General features: G+C 31.4%; 2 protein-coding genes across 2 annotated transcripts in view; one reads left to right on the plus strand and one right to left on the minus strand.

The window, feature by feature from the left end:
- Positions 1-20,093, minus strand: part of LOC130451624 (zwei Ig domain protein zig-8-like) — a 491,142-nt gene that overhangs the window by 59,366 nt on the left and 411,683 nt on the right. The window lies entirely within an intron of this gene.
- The window catches only part of LOC130451623 (27 kDa hemolymph protein-like), a 28,507-nt gene continuing 22,941 nt past the window's right edge, over positions 14,528-20,093 (plus strand). Inside the window, exon 1 of the mRNA XM_056790765.1 lies at positions 14,528-15,063. Within this exon, the coding sequence (XP_056646743.1) occupies positions 15,024-15,063 (40 nt within the window). The 5' untranslated portion in view covers positions 14,528-15,023. The remainder of the gene's footprint in view (positions 15,064-20,093) is intronic.

Consider the following 20,093-nt stretch of genomic DNA (forward strand, 5'->3'; position numbering starts at 1 on the left):
AATACCAATATCGAACGGCATAAAGAAAACCAACTATAATAGAGTACCAATCGTTAGGTTTTCCATCAAATATTTTTCGTTCAGTGCGGTACGTCTTTGCAGAACCAGGGAAAACAATTTCTCGACTGCTCTCTTTTTTCTGTTCTATTTATGTAGCAAAATTTCATTTCCAGATTCTCATCTACCGCTTTCTAATGGCAACAAATTATCAGTAAATAAATTTGTACATCTTCATTTGGGAAGAGAATGAATAAAATGAATCATTTTTGGTTGTAGCTAGAGCTGCTTTCTTTCTTGTATTTTTTTTTTCTCCACAACTTTCTTGCTGGCCATGACTCCACCACAACGCATGAATGCCACATAACCATCCGCTAGAATAAACCTAAGAGCTCTCCAAATAAGTTTCCTTGTTTTCCAAGTTTTAGTTTAAGGAAGTCTTCGTGTTCTATCCTGTATGCTTCCAAATGCCAAGCTCAGCATTATATTTAGCAAGTATATAAATAGTTTTTTCTTCTTTAAACCCGCAGAATCTGCAGTTGACTTCTTCCACTACTCTGAATTCTTCAGGCATCCAGTCGTATGGCTATATCCTGTTAAAACCTTTGTCAAGATCCTAGTACATATTTGCACTGGCTTATGCATTATTCCTATCTCTTGTAATTATATTTCTCCTGAAGTCTCTTTGTTCAACTTATTCCTACGAGGTTTTTTCAGAAAATACGTATAAATGTTGAATAATAACATTATTTGGCAAGTTGCAGACGCCGCTAGGCTGCACTGCTGATGTAGACAATCCCATAAACGCTCGGTTCTGATCAAAGCGCTGTGCGTGTAAATAGGCATCGAGCCCTCTCTGAATTAGGAACAGCGCATCAACATCAAGTTTCCTGCGAAACGAACCGTGAACAACTATTTAAAAAGGTTCCGGGAAGACTGAGAAGAAGTAAAAGGAGACTATTGCCCAGGACGCCCGTCGACATCGAGTTCTGATGAAAATGTTAAACGAATCGGGCTTCTGTTCTAAAAGACCGTAGATTGACAGTCATAATGATAGCTGACCAGTTGTCAATCCTCAAAACAATTGACTGCTGTGAAGATTGGATGGAAGCAGAGGTAAACTTTCCCAACCGTGAACGAAAATTTTTACTTTGAAGTTTTGAGACGTCTCAGAGCTCGTGTAGCCAGAGTTCAACCGGATTTTCCACATGAGGTATGGATCCTCTATAACGGGAAAGTTCATACTTCACTTGTTGTACGTGAGTTTTTGACCCGAAGCTTAACCATCACCCGCCCTATTCACCCGATTAAGGTCCTTGTAGCTTTCCCTTGTTTCCGAAATGCAAGATGCTGCTTCAGGGGCGGCACTGGGGGGATGTGGAAGCCATTAAGACAGAAACGACATGGCTATTGAACAGCATCAATAGCCTTTTAGCAATGTTATCAAACAGTGTATGAAATTATAGCATTGTCTTCGATTCTTGTCAAGCGTGTAAAGTATTATTTTATTAGATCATTTGAAGTAGCTAAAAATAAGATTCCGTCACATGCTCTTTTGGTGATAGTGGCAGAGGAAAATTTATAATATTATATTTTCACACATCTTTAATAAGTGTACATATTTCCAAATTACGCCGACCGAGAAACGAGGTCAAACATCCCGTTACATACAAATGAAGCTAGTAAACTTTAATCCTGGTAACTAAGTATATAGTATAATCGAACAAATTCATCAAAAAATTGTTTTTTTATCGGTCCCTGATAAGTGTGCAAATTGCAACTCAATCCGACTTGTTAAAGTGGGTAAAAATCACGTTAAAATATTCCGTTACATAGATACTCGTACATACATACTATGCTAATAAAAACTTGTTGAGCAAATATTATCGATTGTAGCCTTGTTTATTGTCCTTAGTTAATCGAGCCCGAACTCATATATAACGAAAAAAACCAATTTCACTTTCACGATCGACATAAACGGGATGCGTTTGTATGTATACGATCTATTAATTCTGTCTAATTCGGCCATTGTGTTGTTTTATCAATCAATAAACCCTTCAATTCTTGCAAAATCTACTCGGAATGTGCCTGAAAATTATTAATCCCCTCGGATTCGCGTGCCTGGAAATCAACTGGGAGTGTTTGAAACGTTTTTCGTTGGAAATAATCAACTTTGAGTGTAGAATAGTTTTGAATATGAAGATAATATTTGATTCAAAAAGAGTATAATATTAACCAAGATTCACACTAGAACAAACTTGAAAACATAGTTGAAATAATGATTATGTAAAGGAAATATTCAATATTTCTTCTATAGCATTAAAACATGTGCAATTCTTTTCACTATAGTAAGTTTAAACATTTAAAACGTAAATTTAAAACATAACATTTTGTGACTCTTTTGAAAGATACAAATTCTAAGAAGACATTTTTGTTTGTTTACGGCAAACCAAAGGCTTCCACATGTCGAAAGATTTATAATGTACTTGTCAGTCAACAATTTGAAGTCGTAGTCATTTTCCTACCAATAAGCCACCTCCCACGAAAAATTATTTCCAGCGGGAAAACTCCTTGGCGGGAATATTCATGATTATTCTTTGACTACTAAACTAAAGAGTGAGCTGTAAGGAATTGGCCCTTTGTCCCCATTTTAAGCTACTCTTACATCTAGCAATTTCAATGCTCTCAAATGTATCCAATTTATTATTGGATACAATTTTTAACCGTTTTATATTATTAATATTTATGCAATGATTGTGACTGGCAGCGGGAACGGCAATACCTGATTTTCCGGTCCGTCTATATTTCAAATGAACTATGTGTTCTTTAAACCGGACAATAACGCATCTCTTAGTCTGCCCAATATACTTAACAATTGTTTTAATGTGTTGTTGGATTTATAAACCCACTTTGCTATATATTCTTTCCAATCCTCTCGTGTAAAGAGGATTGAAAGGTATCAAAGCAATTTTTTTTCTTTGGTTAGGTGAAGCATAACTTAAGACTGCGCTTACGATTTTGAAAATGATATGAGCTCCAAAGAAAGATGTTTGAAATAATGGATTCATAGTTTGAAAATAAACTATCCTATTTGTAGAAAGAGCTGAGGAATTTTGGACTAAAGAATTTTCTCCAAATATTATCATTAAAAACCATTCCAAATACTGACAAAAAAGTAATATTGATCGAAGCTTTGAAATTTGCAGTGCCTACTTGAAATCTTGGTGAAATAAAAGAGCATTTGAAATTTTTAATCAAAATCTACTACAAATATATAAACACAAAGAAGAGTTGGAAAAAAGGATAATTTTTATTTGAAAGCCGCTAAAGGAAATAAAGTGGTTATAATGGAAAACAGGATTCTTTCGGAACAGTTGATAACTTAAGGCAGATCCTTACATCGAAATTGTGAACAATCCATTCAATTTAATTAAGAGTGTAATTTAGAATCAGGATTAAAAAATGCAAGATTGCCTTTCGGATGTAATGAGAATGATCATTTCATTAGACTATTTATAGAACATCAAACAATAAAGAAAATTCTTGCATTATTGATTATCACGCATATTGACTGTGATATTAATGTAAAGATATTAGACTAATATGTACGATATACGTTAGTCTGTCTTTCTTATTTTGAGAACCACAAATTTTAAAATTTAACTACATTTTTCTAGTCAATCCAAATTAGTAAGCAAACTAAAATGTAGGCAACAATTCCTATTCAGAATGTTGGCCCTTGTTGGAAAGGGGCTCTTAGATATTTAACCTATTCCTATCGACAGTGATATCTTCTGATCGTAGATTAGAGAGTGAACATCGCGTTGATGTTCAATAAGTGTGAAATTAATCCTAAAGGAGAAGCTACACTGTTGATCAAAGGCCTTTGAGAAATTCCAGAACTCAATCCATTCGCGAATCTTTGGATTATGTGAGTGCCAGTAAACCAGTAACAAAGATGGAGTTAAATATACTTAAAGTAGAGAAGTCCTCCAAAAGTATCCTCCTGTGAGACAAAGCTTGAGAAAAACATATGAAAAGAAGTCTACGAAGTTTAGGATGAAACAACTATGAAAACTTGAACATTCTGAATACTCCTAGTGATTCAATAATAACTCATGAAAATTGACATTCCTAGTGGCATCAAACTAAAAAAATGTGCAAAACGTTGAAGAAATCGTTTCTTGAATTTTATTTTACATAATGTTATTTTTGGGTTATGTAAACTATATTTTTATTTATTTGGAAAATATATAAGAATTCCAATAATATTGAATCATTTCTAAGAATATGTTGTGTTTGGTAAGTTAATTAAATTTACACAAAAATTTAAGGCGAACACCACACTATTATGTTGACATATGTTTTTATCAAATTGTAAATAAATTGATCGCGAGACAGGAAGTAATTATTTAAAAAAGCATAATATTCCGTAAATTGAAACTGTTGTAATACAACGAAATATGAATTATAAAGTCGTTGATAGAATATTAAAAACTTAGAAAGGGAATTTTCACCGAAAGCTGCTACGTATTAACGGAAAAATTTACTTTACTGTAAATGTTTCAGCATAATCTCCGTTCAAGTTTACATACTTAGTCCAGCGAATTTTTTCTCATCCAAATAATAATCTTTCCAGAAAAACGCGTTTGATTCTGAAATAATTAATCGTGACGCAGTGCGACTAATTTCAATACACCAATAGTGGACGTATGGAAAAGCTTATTGTCACCATGGTAAAAACTATTTGTTATCAACGAATGCGATCGTTTTCTCATAAGTCCGGCATAGAACGTTTCCGTAACAGCATAATAGTAGCTTCAGTTTCCCATTTTTCTAATTCACAAATAAAGATTACACTCATGGAGTTTCCAAACACCATGGCAATAAATATATTGCCAAAAACTGAGTTATCACTTGGGAAATCCAATGCTTCGACTATATTTTTGGTTTCTAGGATATAATGGTGTACATTTCGACAGAAAAATTAACTTTTATTACGTTTGGAGATTTCCAAACATTGCTGTGAATTTTTAATGAGAGCGAAATTCTGAGCAGCATCAAGCAATAGTGGCACCCACCTTTCGTATAACTCTTTCTAGCTACCTCACGTACTTATTTTTACTCGACGATTGCTAATTACAAAAAGCAAAAACTGCATTAAAAGAAAATAATTATCCGGAAAAAATGATAAATAACATTCAAGAAAAGGATAAACAAACACTACAATTAAATGAAAATCAGAAGTATAAGGACTTCCCCAACAATTATCGAATTATTTTAATAAATATGATATTAAGCTATAAATGATAAAAAAGACTTGAATAATATAAGTAAAATTCATAACTCTAGTTTGTAAATTCTAATAAAACGACAAATAATTTCAGTCTCAGACGATGTATACATATTAAGTATTCGAAAGCTCGGAAAATATATTGAAGTTAGTCCACATTGAGTGCCCCCTAAAAATCTGCAAAATAAATAATGGGAGAGCACGGTTCTTTCTACGTAGAATATTTAACTGAATAGATTTTGGTAGCGAGCTGTATCTTTGACATGACAGGTGTAGATGATTCTGCATTTTTATAGTAATTCATCTGTGCCATTGAAACTGATATACCTGAAATGAATGAATTATGTCCGTGTCACATGTCTCTTCTGTAATAACAACCCTAATGTTAATAAATCTTCATAATTTTTAATCGAAATATCTAGTCTATTGTACTTTTAGAAAGAGAAAGCGCAGCTGGTTTGTAAAAGCCGCATCGCTAAAGTCGATTGCCAGACTGAGTCCGACATTAACTAGGTCAAGTGTGCTCTGAAACTAGGGTTTGCTCTATTATGATTTTTTCCTCGTTTGACACAGACTTTTTATATGAAATTTTAGCATCAAATATATGAGGGAATTCCTGCTCTTTTATACGTATTACACGACGTGAAACTGTCTGTCCTTAAATGTAAATTGAGAGTTTAAGCATAGAGAAATTCTTTTCACGTTACTTGAGATGATAAATTTCAGACATAAATACGACAGAATGTTGCTTAAAATTTATTATGCATCCATTATATCGAAGTAAAATTGTATAATTTTCAATACAACAAATAAAGAGAGATTGATTCATGGAGGAAACGCAGGGAGGGAGTTTAAAAAAGTTTTACATGTAGAAGCTGATGCTGCTAAGACTACCGATATTGAAGTATCGTCAACGATTGATAGAAGAGTAACTAAAATACACCAATGACACTAATAATCACATAGGGAGCGCTAGAACTGAACACAACGAGAATGAATCTTGTCCAACGGCATCACTTGAAGCGATTTTATATCTTCCAAATTTCCATATATTATTTGAAAGTGGATTTAACTATTATGGGGTACAGCTGGTTTAGAAATACCTGGACAAATTAAACCAACTAACAGACAGATTTGTTAAAATAGGGGCGGATGAACACTTCGTAGATAGGGAAAATATCAGTTACTGGAGTAATGCACAAGTGCTGAAAGGGGCAAATATACTCCTGGGCAACTGTGACTAAATAAGATTTATTGAATATATCAGCCTAATTAAGAACAATCTACGAATATTAACAGGAGTCTTGAGAAGAAGACGCTAGATTTAACATAGAATTCAATGAGCAGATTCTGTTGCACAGAGAACGAAACATCTATCCGAATTCTCTCGAAGTGCGTATAAAATAGAAGATGAAATATTTTGGAGTCTGTATCAAATTACCAAAAAAGAATGAGGTCTAAATAAACAGAGCCGTATTCACGAAATCAAAAGGAATTTCTCATCCTCCATCAAGTTTGTGCTTATCAAAAAAAAAAGAAACGCAACACAATAAACAAATTAATACAAAATCATATTTTTGCGTATAATCACAATTATAAATAATTGTTTAACTTATTTTCACTATTCAAATATTTGTTCGTGCTCCTTTTAGCTTCTACATTCTCTGAGTTAGTCTCAATTAAATTGGAAATGTTGATTACACCAAATATCTTAACAAGTTTGTCGCACACACAAATATGAAAGTGTTTACGAATATTTCAGAATCAGTTTAATTTCCAAGGCAGTTTATGTAACAAAGTAAATATTTCCAGTGATTAATTAATCAACGTCCTTCTTCCCTATGCAACGTTTTCTAAAGTAGAATGCGACTAAATGATGTATACATTAATCGGGCACAGCCAACTTCTTTAATAAACTTTGGAAAATGGAACCCCTTCAAACAGTTAAGATTCGATTAATAATCTGGTTAATTGACAATTATTGATGACTTTCTGTACAAATGAGTATACAAAGCTATACAAACTTCTGAAGGCTGTCAAATGATAATTGAAATCTTTCAGGTGTTCTTAAACAATTATAAATAGATGATTACTATCACTAGAAAATTATCAAACAATCTCTAACCGTTTCTCGGAGAAAAACCGACCATTATTATGGTAGCTACATGCTGCGATAATATTAATATTTTATCAAACTTACTTACTTACTTATCAAATTTAGAAATAAAAATTACGCGTGTAGATTCTTTTCGAAAGATTCCACTTTAAGATCTATACATTTTTGTATACGCTCAAACCAGTTTTGGAAACATTTTTCCCACTCTGAAGCTTACATTGTATCAACATGGTGTGGAAAATATTCAACAGCTTCTTGAGATGATGAAAATCGCTGTCCGCGCATCTTTTTTGACGGTGAGGAACAAGAAAAGTCATTAGGTGATAAATTGCATGAAAACTTGGTGCCAAAACTCATTGATACTTCATTGTTCGATTGTGTAAAACAACCCTCGTAGATATAACATTAATTGATTGATTGAATATCATTATCACAACCAATGTATTTCGCTGATTTTGCTTCTGTCCAGTTTTATCCCACAAAACCCCACTTGGTACAGTATATAGAAGACGTGAAAGAAAATTTGAGTCGAGTGTTACTGAAGTTTTATAACTTCACTTTATAACTTACTGAAGATTTACAAAAATTAGTTTCTTAAAAGTTTTGATAAACCGTCAAAAGCAAATTCAATTTCTTTTAAGCTAATTCATGCCATAATAGCATGCGCAGATGTTCTGATTACAAAAAGAATTGAAAGTATGTTAAAGGAACTGACAAAAGAGGGAGAAGAAATCACGTTAAAAATAACACAAAATATTATGAGATTTGGGAAGTAAGAAAAATTATTAAAAACCAATAGACCACATCATGGAAACCAGATTTTAAAAAGCAAATGAAAAATTCGAAGTCCAAAGTTAATATTTACAAAACAATAATAAGGCCGATACAATAATAATAACGATAAAAAGAGAAGAAGAAAAGTCGAGAGTAGCGGAAAGAAAGCTTATAAAATTAATATTAGGATTGATGAAAATGAATACAGATGACGTATGAATTATGAAATAAAGGAGGAGCTTGTGGGGAGGAAGATATAATTGAAAAAATAAGAAACAAAAAATATTATGGCTAGGAGATCTGTGGAGAGCAAGCCAAGGCACAGTAGCTTTGTCAATGCTACAATAGGATTCAGGAGGTAGGCCAAGGACAGACAGAGGACAGGAGAATAATTAAGGGAAAAAAGGAATAAATAAACAATAGCAAACAGAATCTAGAAAGCCGTACGCGGCTTATAAACTTTTTTAGTTCTGGAAAATCGAATATGGAATCTGCAATTATATTTAACACAATCAAAGTGAGAGGCATTAAGTTAGATACTGAACTAATCAACTGAAAGTTCCGTTATATTAAAAAAATTAATTGCCTTGAATTGAGTGGTCATATGGAAACTCGCAAAATGGGATTTGGGGATTTACAAATTTGATAAAAACGATAGGAAATGAATTGTAGCACTAAAACAATTAAATATTAGTGTTTAGAATTGATAATAATGTTGAAAGCTAGAAAAGAAACCACTATTAAAAGAAACAGAAAAAATCGATTACAAAAGAAAATTTCTAATTAATTGGATGCTATAAAGTGATTAAACAAGGTCCAATTCGAAGCTGGTATTGGAAATAGCAGAAGTCGAGTTATTTCATCGAGTTTCCGATATCGATCATGGACTAGGGCTGGATGTCACCGAATTGTTTACGGAAACTGTATAAAGGACTGACCTGTACAAATAAATAGCTGGACATTTTGGAGATAATTGTACTGATAATGTAGGGGGATGTCACACACCTAGAAAAGTCTTGAAGTGAATATACTTCGGTATCCCACTTATAGTATGATCATCATATGATTTATTAACAATAGAAACGTCATGATATATGGGATATGTTTCCACCAGAAGGTTCAATTAAACAATGCCGCAAAGAATTCACACTATATTAAAAAAAGGCAGCGTTACCCAATGGTGGAGATTAAAGTTGATCATTGTTTAATTTCTCTTTATTTATATTGAATAAAAATGCCGTATTTATATTTAAATGCGAATTTTCTAAATATCGATAGTTAAACCTCCTGGAATAGGAAGCGGTTTGTAGATATTTGAATTTCTATAAACAATAAATATTTGTGTATACATTATACCGTTAAAGGAAATTTAAATGTCCGAAATAGTAAAGTTCGATGGTGTAGCAAAGGTAAGGAGTTTCCATTATTTATTATAGCTTTGCATTTATAGAAATTTCGGTATCTTTTGTAAAGACTCAGCAAAAAATAAGTAAGAAGCCAACTTGGAAAAATGAAGTAGCAGTGTTCATTTAGAAGTGCCGTGATTAAAGTGGAAAATCGGGGAAAAACGAAATAATCTATTACCCGGGCTTTTCATTCTTTTATTTTTCCGTTCTTTCTATTTTTACTGATAGGTAGTCTAGTTTAGTTAGTTGATGAATTGAAACAGCCTCGTTAATTAATGGAATCAATTAACAGTAGTAACTCGTGTTAGGTTTTTCATCGAAAGTAAAATGTTACCCTTGGGAATGAATTTATGTTTTTTATCGAAAAAGGTAGAAGTTGTTTGGGACGGGAGTTTCTAGTCTCTTAAGAGTGACATTTTGGACTGAAAAAGAGATTATTTTGCTTTTTACAAGTGAAATATATCGATACTTGAGCAACATTTATTTTAGAATAAATACCTTTCTGAAATAGACTATAAAATCAATACAAGCGGATTTTTTTCTCTAGGAAAAGTTGAGTTATATTTCTTGTGAGGGTGACAACTAACAGAAAATGTGGTTTCAATTGTGATCTGCCGAATAGAGCAATTTTGTTTATTCTTGGCTTAAACTACAACATTATCCATAGTTTAAACTACAGTACAATCTCCATTTGTTAAGTTGCGCCTTAGTTTGCAATAAACCAGATTCCAATCCTTGTTTGATCCCAAAAATTGCCTGTTTTAACTAAAAAAGCTAACACCAACTTTACAAACTTACTCATCAACTTGTTAACAAATACAGAGAGGTAGGTACGCACATATCCCACGGTCAAAACATCGTTTAAAAAAACCGAAAGATGAACTCACAGTAAAACCAAGTTCAAATTCTAACTGAAGATATAACAATGAAATTTTGTATTTTAAATTTTGTATGTTAGTGGTCTAAAAAAATATTCTAAGCCTGATCTGGTCACTAAAACTACCCGGGTGTTATAAAATAATTTACAACTATGGTTTCTTGATACTTTTGTAGGTATTGTCTGTTTGCACAAAGGACAAGACAACCTTTAAACCATATGTTCACAGTTTGAATACACAACTTATTTGGCAACCCTCATTAGGGAAGTTTCCGATGAATTTGTGGAAATTGAGGAATTCGGTATCTGTATGTGATACAATAATTTAATTTTAGAAGTATACCATTTATTTAAAAACTAAACTGGATTCTACTCTGGGTGAGACTTTTATTTACAACAACAGCAAAATATTGATTAGCAGAAACTAAACGAGCGGCCAAATCGAATGACGGAAGAAGAGAATTCACAAATAGGCACTGGATGATTGTCGGCTCAAAAGTTAACAGACATAATATGTATTTTAAAAAGTTGTGATAGATCGCATATTATCTGAAAATTTAAGTATGATCATGCTGTAAGCAAAAACACTGTTTCAATCAAGTGTTCACCGAAGTTTCACAGAACTAAAGCTTCACTTCACGCCAAAGATGCAATCAAAATAACAGATAGAAAAGGCGGAAGGCTCCAAAGACCACGAAGATTGTTTAAACTGCATTCAAGATTATGAAGTCGATTTTTCCGGATGTTTGCCGGAAAATTTTGAAAAAGAAGAAATGATAAACGTTTAAACAAAGATATCAAGCAAAAATTAGTAAAATAATGTTTGAATTGTCACTTAACCTTCTCAGATTATTTTCTGTTCCAAAATTGGAAAAATGAATCAGTGGTTGAATCGGATCTAGTGAAATCAATCAATTGTACATTACCGATTCTGGAATACTTTTATAAACAAATTAAGTGAAACAGTTTCAAATATATATCTACTATGGAAAATTGTATAACTCTCAATTTTTCTTGTTGTTATTGTGGATTAATTTGCAAAAAATAGTGGAGCTCCAAAGTTTGTATCCAATATATCATAAAGTCTAAACAAATTGAATTATCATATAATTTGAGAAATGTGGATAGATTTGTCTTATCGCTGGATATTTATCCGATCAGAATACACAGCAGTGATTTGATATAGTTTTTGTGGCTTCTCTGGAAATATTCTTTTATTTATATCACGTACTTATGTTTACTGACAAATAAAGTTCCAGCTAGGTAAACACTGAATATTTCTATTGATGTAATTTTCTAGAAACTTCGTTTTTTACATTTTTTATTCATACAAAATTTGATTGTATATTATAAAAATTCAATAACCAATTTTCTGGTATTTCTTAAAAAAGTTCCAGAAGCATATAGTTCATTTCAAATCTACTAAGCTTTAATCTGATAATCTTTCACTCTGGTGAAATAATTTTGTACCCTTCATATTTCAGTTTTAGCGTATACAAAAAGGAACAAAATAATTTCTAATATTTTTTTATTAAAGATAACATTAGCTTCGACAACTTCGGTTAAATGGAACGTTCTCAGAAATGGTAATGATAACAAAGAAACAATTATTAAAAATAAATACTAAACTTCTATATTTTATGCATAGTAATCTACGATTATTTTGAAAACTCTGAAAGCTATTCTTGAATGCTTGTGAACAACTTTTCGAGGTAAGTAAGATGGAAAAATTCTATTTCTTCATACATTTTTTGTGTAGGTGTGAATTAAAAGATTTATTGATAGAGTATCGTCTTGAGTCATCATACCGCCTCAGTTTTTTTGTGTTGGCAGTTTTTTAGAAAAGTATCAACCGTACTAGACCTAACGATTCCACATTACATAATTGCCCTGTAAAGTAGAAGACACTGTTTATATGTGTGTCTCCTTTCAACATCATATGCTAGCTAGTATGGAATGAATTTGAATGAAGGATAAACACATGTATTCGTGAATAGTATGTAAAAAAATATGAGTTGCCGTTTAACCTAAAAGTAACCTTAAGTTCATTATTTTTTAAATCTAAACCTATAAAAAGAATGATCATTTTTGAAACAATATATTATTAAAAACTGAACATAAAATATGGTCATGTTGGGCAAAAACGATACAATTTGTCAAACAAAGCTTTAAACTGTTTATAATGAGTCGAGAAAAATGAATAATACTAACACTCTATTTATAACAGTATATTTACAACTACTCTGTGGGAATTCAGTTGATTATTCTCATTTCTAAAGTTCTAAATTATACGAACCTGATGAATTGACTGATGGATATATGTGATAAATTTCAACACATTTCAATTATAATCTTCATGGTTTTCTATAGATCTGTACTAAGTATTTCGTTCAGTTCATCAGAGGTGGTAAATTAAACTAAACAAGATTACCTGCACTACTAATTCGACATGTGCCATCAGAACTTAAGGGTTTATTTGATTCCTGTAGGTGAATCGCCAGGTTTTTATATCAAAGCAAAAAAGAAAAAAATTATTCACTTCAGTTTGCCTAGTTTATTATTTAAAAGCAACATTTATATAATAGTAAACATTATCGCAGTCTTCAATATATTTGTTTTTGAAATTGGTACTAACTTCAAAACTTTGTATATTTACAATTTGACATTCTTTTAACTTTTCAAGGAAGACATATATGGAGTGATGTGTTGCGTAACAGAAAGAATTAAATTTTGCATGAATTAGTCGTTCTTGAAATCGAGACAAATTTTTCCGCTCACATCGTTTGCGACGATACATGACTCCAAAAATCCACTTTCTAGTTTGTACGACATTAAATCGGAGAAGAAACATTCCTCTACTTCATTTGGGCGTCAGGCCGAGAGTGTTTTCAAGCAGCTTACTTCAACATCTGGCCAAATCCACCTTAATGTTAGATGGATAGCCTTTTCAAAATCAACTAAAATTTGCCATGAATTAAAAGACCATACTTTTCATAAATCTTGGTAGGTATAAGCATGTCAATTTTTGCGCTTGGTATCAAACAAAAAACTAGTGGAACAAAATGTACATTTTGAAGTCGATGATTAGTATAAAACTGTATGCTTTCACATGTTTACACAATGATATTTTTTTCCATATTGTTAATGAACAAATATTTTTCACCTTTATTGGTTAACAGAGTTTCGCCTTATATGATTCCGAGAACTCCATGCACTTCTATGTTCTTAAGAATCGGACCGTGAAGGATTTTTCGGCGACTGTTATAGATATTTTTTCTAATGCAACTAACATTAGTAGTTGTTAGAGACGATAGCAAATTCGTTGCTCAAGCTCTACAATATAATTTTTCAAACCCTTTAAACTTCAATTCTTGTCACCCTATGTCACAAAAAAGATCAGTGATAATAAGTTTGGCTGATAGATCTATCCAACTTTCAGATCTTGAATTTAGATGCTTAGCTATTCAAAAAGCAAAAATTGCATTGAAAGAAAATAATTATCCAGATAAAATGATAAATAACATATTCAAGAAAAGGATAAACAGATACTACAATTAATATAAAAACAAAACAGAGACGAAACATCAAAACGTAAAACATTTTTTCTTACCATATGTACAAGAACTTTCACAACAATAAATATGATATTAGTATAAGTCATAGAGGACATAATACATTATCCAAATATTTCATTAAATTGAAATCTAAAACGTGCCTTGTACTAAATGTGACGCTGTCTACATAGGGCAAACATCTCAGTATTTACAAAATAGACTAATAGGTCATCAAAACTATAAAAAAACTATAACTGCATTAACGAACCATGAAATATCAAAGAAGCATAAATTCAATTATAAAGATTCAAAAATTCTTGAAACGGAATCTAATACACTAAAAATTTTTAGAAATGATTCACATTCATAAAAATGGAAAAGCTATAAATGATAAAAAAGATCTAAATAATTTAAGTAAAATTTATAGCTCTATTTTATAAACTCTAATGAAACTACAAATAATTTAATTGATTACTGCTATATATTTGAGATGTAGAGACCAAGGATTTTATCCTTATTTTGATTTTCATGATGTAGATGATCTATAAATCAATATAAATAAGCAAATTGTCAGTGTCAATATCATATTTTGATAAAGACTTAAAGAAAAGTTGAAACGTCAAAATTTATCTTTTAAAAATTATCAAAAAAAAAAATTTAAAACATAATAATCTTGCTTTCCTATAATCATATATTTTTATCGTTATAGTTGGATTTTAACTATAATCAAATTGAAAAAAATCCCCAAGAAAAACTTCCACCATCAGTATCGATACATTTATTAAACACGGTATAATGGATATTTTTTGACATTAACATTACGTCATATAGTTACCGCGTCCCATTAGATCAGAACAACACTGATGCGTGAAAAACAAAATGGAATACTAAGTTGCGAACTTCACTTCAATCTATTAGTAGTAGTGGTCGTAGTAGTGAATGAGCTTTTAGTCGTTCAGAGAGAACCAGGATTATACCAGTGAAATAGGTCAGTCTATTCGGCGCCATGAATATTCTAGCCGCTACACTCGTTTTGATGGCGATAGGTAAGTGGACAAATTTGTTTTCAATATCTAAAACCTATTGTCTATTATTTCAAAATTCATGGCTTATTATAATTTCCACGTGATCAAATGGAAAAAATAATTAAAATCAGGACCTAATAGTGCCGAAGGAAACTCAAGAGCAATCCATCAATGTTCTTTTCACAATTGGTGAATTTATAGCTAATAACGTGATGGTACTCTTTTCAGTTTTAAAACAAGGTACCTGTAATTTGAATTTTTCAGCAGTTAAAATGATCTGATATACCAAGAAATGAGTAAATATTCCTCGTCAGATACATGTTGCCCCATCAGTTAAAATATATGTATTAAAAAAATCTAGGGCAAATTTTTTAATCACAAGTTAATCTTGAAGTAATAAACTTACAGGAGTCTTATGATAAAGATGCTTTTCAATATTCTAAGAACAGACTATTGGATTATATGTGTTATCAGACTTAATCGGTAAGAAATTTCAGTGTTGGTATCTTCAGGCCGCATCTCTCTCACTGTCATATACGCTGGTCAATATTTTTTATAAGCATTATTTTGATATTAAAATTAGGGAGTTCTACAAACATATAGAGACCACTAATATGTGAAAAATGTATATCAAAGCTTATACCCTCCATACCTATTATTCACTAGGGTTTAATGTCAAATTCTGCTTGATTGATTTGAGGTTTGATTTTCAAGGGTCCCAATTCTAGTTAAAATCGTCGATAGTTGTAGACAAAATGAAGTATTCTAATCACGTTTATTTATACTACATGGATCTTATAATAACTAGAAAATCATTGCAGTGGGTTAAACTTTTTTGATACGCAAGACGTTAGATAGCGCAACTCATTACCAGATCACTCCGTAGACGTTACTGGATCTGTTCGTGTCACGTGTCCAGTCAGGGCCGGATTAAGCTAGGGGCTTGGGGGGGCTATAGCCCCAGGTCCAAGAGGGCCCCATCATTTTGAAATCATTCTGTATTTTTTGATGTGTTGATACCACAAATCTAACGTATTGATATTATTTTGTGAATTTTTCCGGGTTTTCGAATTCCTTAAGGGGCCCCCGTCATTATTTTAGCCCCGGACCTTATAAATCTTAATCGGGCTCTGTGTCCAGTGGTTTTTTTGCTATTTTGTTTTTATTTTATTTATTATAATGCCAAGTTTAAGGGAACAATGTACAGCTGTCGAATTTTGTTTTCTACTCAGTTAAAATTTTGTTGAAATGGTTTTGATGTTGAAAACAGTTTATAAAGATGCCACTGAGGGAAAAATTGGTTTACGACTGGTTTGCTTTTCTAAAACATCAAAACAATGCTGATTCGCTTTTTTGATACCAAGGGCGTGGTTCATGCATTTTGTTACCACAGATTTAAGCGTCAATAAAATATTATATTTGGTTTTGAGAAATATTATCTCAATATTAATCAATCATCAATCATAACGAAAAAACTAAAAAGTATGTTTAAGTGTTGATTAATTTTTTTATAATATACTTATTAAATAATAGCATAACAAAAATGTTGCATTCCTACCATTTTCAGAAAATATTTCATGTATCTTTGTACAATATGCATTAACAATTATAAAATTTCACGTACCCTAGGAAATAAGGGCAATTTTTTGAGTTACATTTCTTGCAATTACAATATACATACTACCAAAGTTATCTCAATCAATTCAATGAAAAAATTATGATTTTAATCCTGACAGAACTAGATGCAATTGGTTTTGAATTTTTCACAGGAAATCCTTAAAACTATACTACATATTTTTCTCAACTAGATGATCACATTAAAATTTTTAATATCAGTTGTGAATACTAAGAATAAATTTTATATTCGTTACTATCTTCCCCTTTTCCCTTAAATATTACTAAAAATATGAGTATATTTACAACAATAAGGTTGCACTACCCTTATTGTGGTAAATACCTCACTAATAAAAGCTTCTCTTGCACTCTTTTCTAAAAACGCTTCCATAGACAAATATTTTGATTGTTTTACTTGTAATCTAGGCACTTTCACTTCAGAAACTTGATGCCTCAACAACTAAAATAATGGAGGGGTTTGGAAAAATACTGGAATAATTGAGGATAAATGTTTATCATTATAAGATAGCCAAATTTTTAAATTGTCGTCTGCTTAGCAAATAGTAGCATTTTTTTGTTGAAAACTGAATATTTGGGCACACCTAGTACAAATTTGGTAAATTCAAGGTCAGTAGACCTGCAATTGTTTAGTCTAGGTTAAAGCTACAATTTAAAATTCAAATTCAACCGATCGTTGATTAATATTGTTAGCACATTTAATTTCAAAACAATACCAGGCATAATACAATGATATTTATAATAATTTCCAATTCAAAAGAATCTGCGTAAATCGACAGTCTTGAGGTGTGAATCTATTTTGTAAGCGTCCATTAATTTAAGTAAAGTTTATAGCTGAAACATTGAAGATGTGGTAATATAATATATAAAAATATATAATATCCTGTTGTTTATAATAATTACAGTTTTTAAGAAAGGAAAACAGTTAAATGTTTTATTGTGTTGGTTTAAATATATATAAGAAGTCAAATACAAGAAAAAGAAAAGTTTTAGTGATGGTTGATATGAAAAAATTGAGAATACATCAATGGAAAAGCAATTTTTTATCAATCTTTCGAAAATTATTTAAAAAAACACTAATTTTCAAACAGAATAGACCTAAAATCAAGAACATCTAGAAGTTGAAATAACGCATAATTTATTGTCGTGGACATTAAATCAATGCTTAAAATAAGACTGGTGAAAATAAATTGCACAGGTTAGGTTTTCTTATCTAATTTCGATATGCTGTCTGATGTGACATAATGTATATTTGGATATAGGGTAGGGAATGTAGGTGTATACATACTACTGATATATACACATTTTTTTTAGAAATACCTACTATATTCTATTTCAGAAAGGTATATAGCAATAAAATGGGGAATTCCGTCCAGTTCGGCTCAATTTCGGTGTCGACCATAGGTGTAGGTCTTGAAATATTGTCTAGGGATTACTTAGGTAGTAGATTATACAGTTACGTTTTGCGTTCAACAGGTACCGTTTAACCTTAGATTAGTGCCTCCAAACCTATTTTAGATTCGGTTTAACCATAAGGGCAATGGTGCCTTACCCAAAATTTTTAGACCTTTATGAGTATATTTGTTTAGTTTAACGCATCAGAATTTGCTGTTAAGCCGTAAATAGAGTTCACACTATCATAAGATTAGTAATAAAATGGCGACATTTACACCAACGAAAAGATGTTCCAATAATTCTCCACTATCAGTGAATGAAAAACTTTATTATTTATTAATTTAAATTTTTCATGGAAGGCCTGTCAACGGGTATTATTAGGAAAGGATTTGTAGCAAGACACAACACGACATTCAAAATGAAAGACGTTAAGCTACTTTTTGATCAAACCATTAAGGAGGTGACACCAGAGAACTGGCGAAAAACTCTCCAGCATGTCATTAAAGAAGAGAAGAAAATGTGGGATCTTGACTACTTGATCGATCGGACCATCGACCCGTTAATTATAACGTCAAGAGGAGATGACAGTTCCTCAGATGACTAAGAATATTTTGATTTTTTATAATTTAATTTCTATATAATGTATTTTTTGTATAATGTCCATTAAAAATAAGTGTACCTAATACTATGTACATAATGCCTAATTTTTATTCTGTTAATTGGCCATTGGCACACTATTTTCAGTGTTTGTGAATGGATAACAATAGGCTAAACCCATATATTGACTCCAACCCGGGTGGTACTACCTGCACTTGATAAAAAAAATTTACAATGAAATCAATACCAAACTATTAAAGTGGCTTAAATATTCGTTGGGTGACTCTGTGGTAATTTTGCATACCTAATGAACTTTTATTGCTCTACACCTTTCTGAAATAAACTATAGAAGGTCATTGAAACTGGTTTGACAGTAGCGTAATTATATTGTTAGTATGCTGATCAATAGCTTGGTCATATTAAACATTCAAACGAATGATTGTATATCTTCAAACGTCGAAATAATGAGTTTATGACCACAGTGTTTTGGTATTCTAGAGATTCCAAATCTTCATTGATTAATTAGAAAAATAGAAAACGAGTAACTAACCAATATTATGCGGATTTGAGGATACATTTTGATGTCGAACTTGGGACACCACAACTACAATTGTTGAAGAAAAAAGTTTTGTCACATCACAACAATGCATCTGCTATTGTTACGGAAAAACCTGACAAATTGTATTACGATTTATTGCCACATCTCACTTTGTTCTCGAACTCACCACAAAACTTGTTGGAAAGGGATTTTATTCAAATAAAGAGGCAGAGACATCGTGTTTAAAGAAGATTGTGTAACTTTGAAAATCACTCTTCCATCAAAGCCTCCTCGTATATTGCTACTGTTTTTGAACGTCCCCTATTATATTATTATTATTAAATCTATAATTATTCTTATTCTGCGGGGTCTTTTTGCTTTAGACAAAGAAATTTATGCAATTACGTAATTGTTCTTTGGGTGCAGCGATATCATTTAACACTACAAAAAAAGAATATTAAAAATATTTCATTACACTGGTTTTTCTTGGTTCAATTTTTTTAAAAGCACAGGCAAGCTTTTGTGACCTTTCCAATAAAAAATTAATTCATTTTTTAATTGATCTGGAATGAATTCTTAATGAATAATTATTGAAAATGAAATTAAAGTGTTCGTGACAAAAGTGAGATTAAATGGTTATTACGTATAAATTTACAAGATTCAGTAACGATATAACGAACGGTTTCATATTTCTCCGAACAATATTCTGTGTGAAGTAACAAAAGATTACTAACACTTGATAAAAATAAAAGCAACGTAGCGAATTTTCTTATAAAACGTTAGTTAAATAAACTCAATTCGCCTCGAAGCAAAATGAATCTTAAACATATGATATATATCGACTGTCAAATTTAAAATGCTTAATACCAAGCTCCAGATGTATTATTGT

Source organism: Diorhabda sublineata, chromosome X (assembly GCF_026230105.1).
Source record: "Diorhabda sublineata isolate icDioSubl1.1 chromosome X, icDioSubl1.1, whole genome shotgun sequence".
Taxonomy (NCBI): Eukaryota; Metazoa; Arthropoda; class Insecta; order Coleoptera; family Chrysomelidae; genus Diorhabda; species Diorhabda sublineata.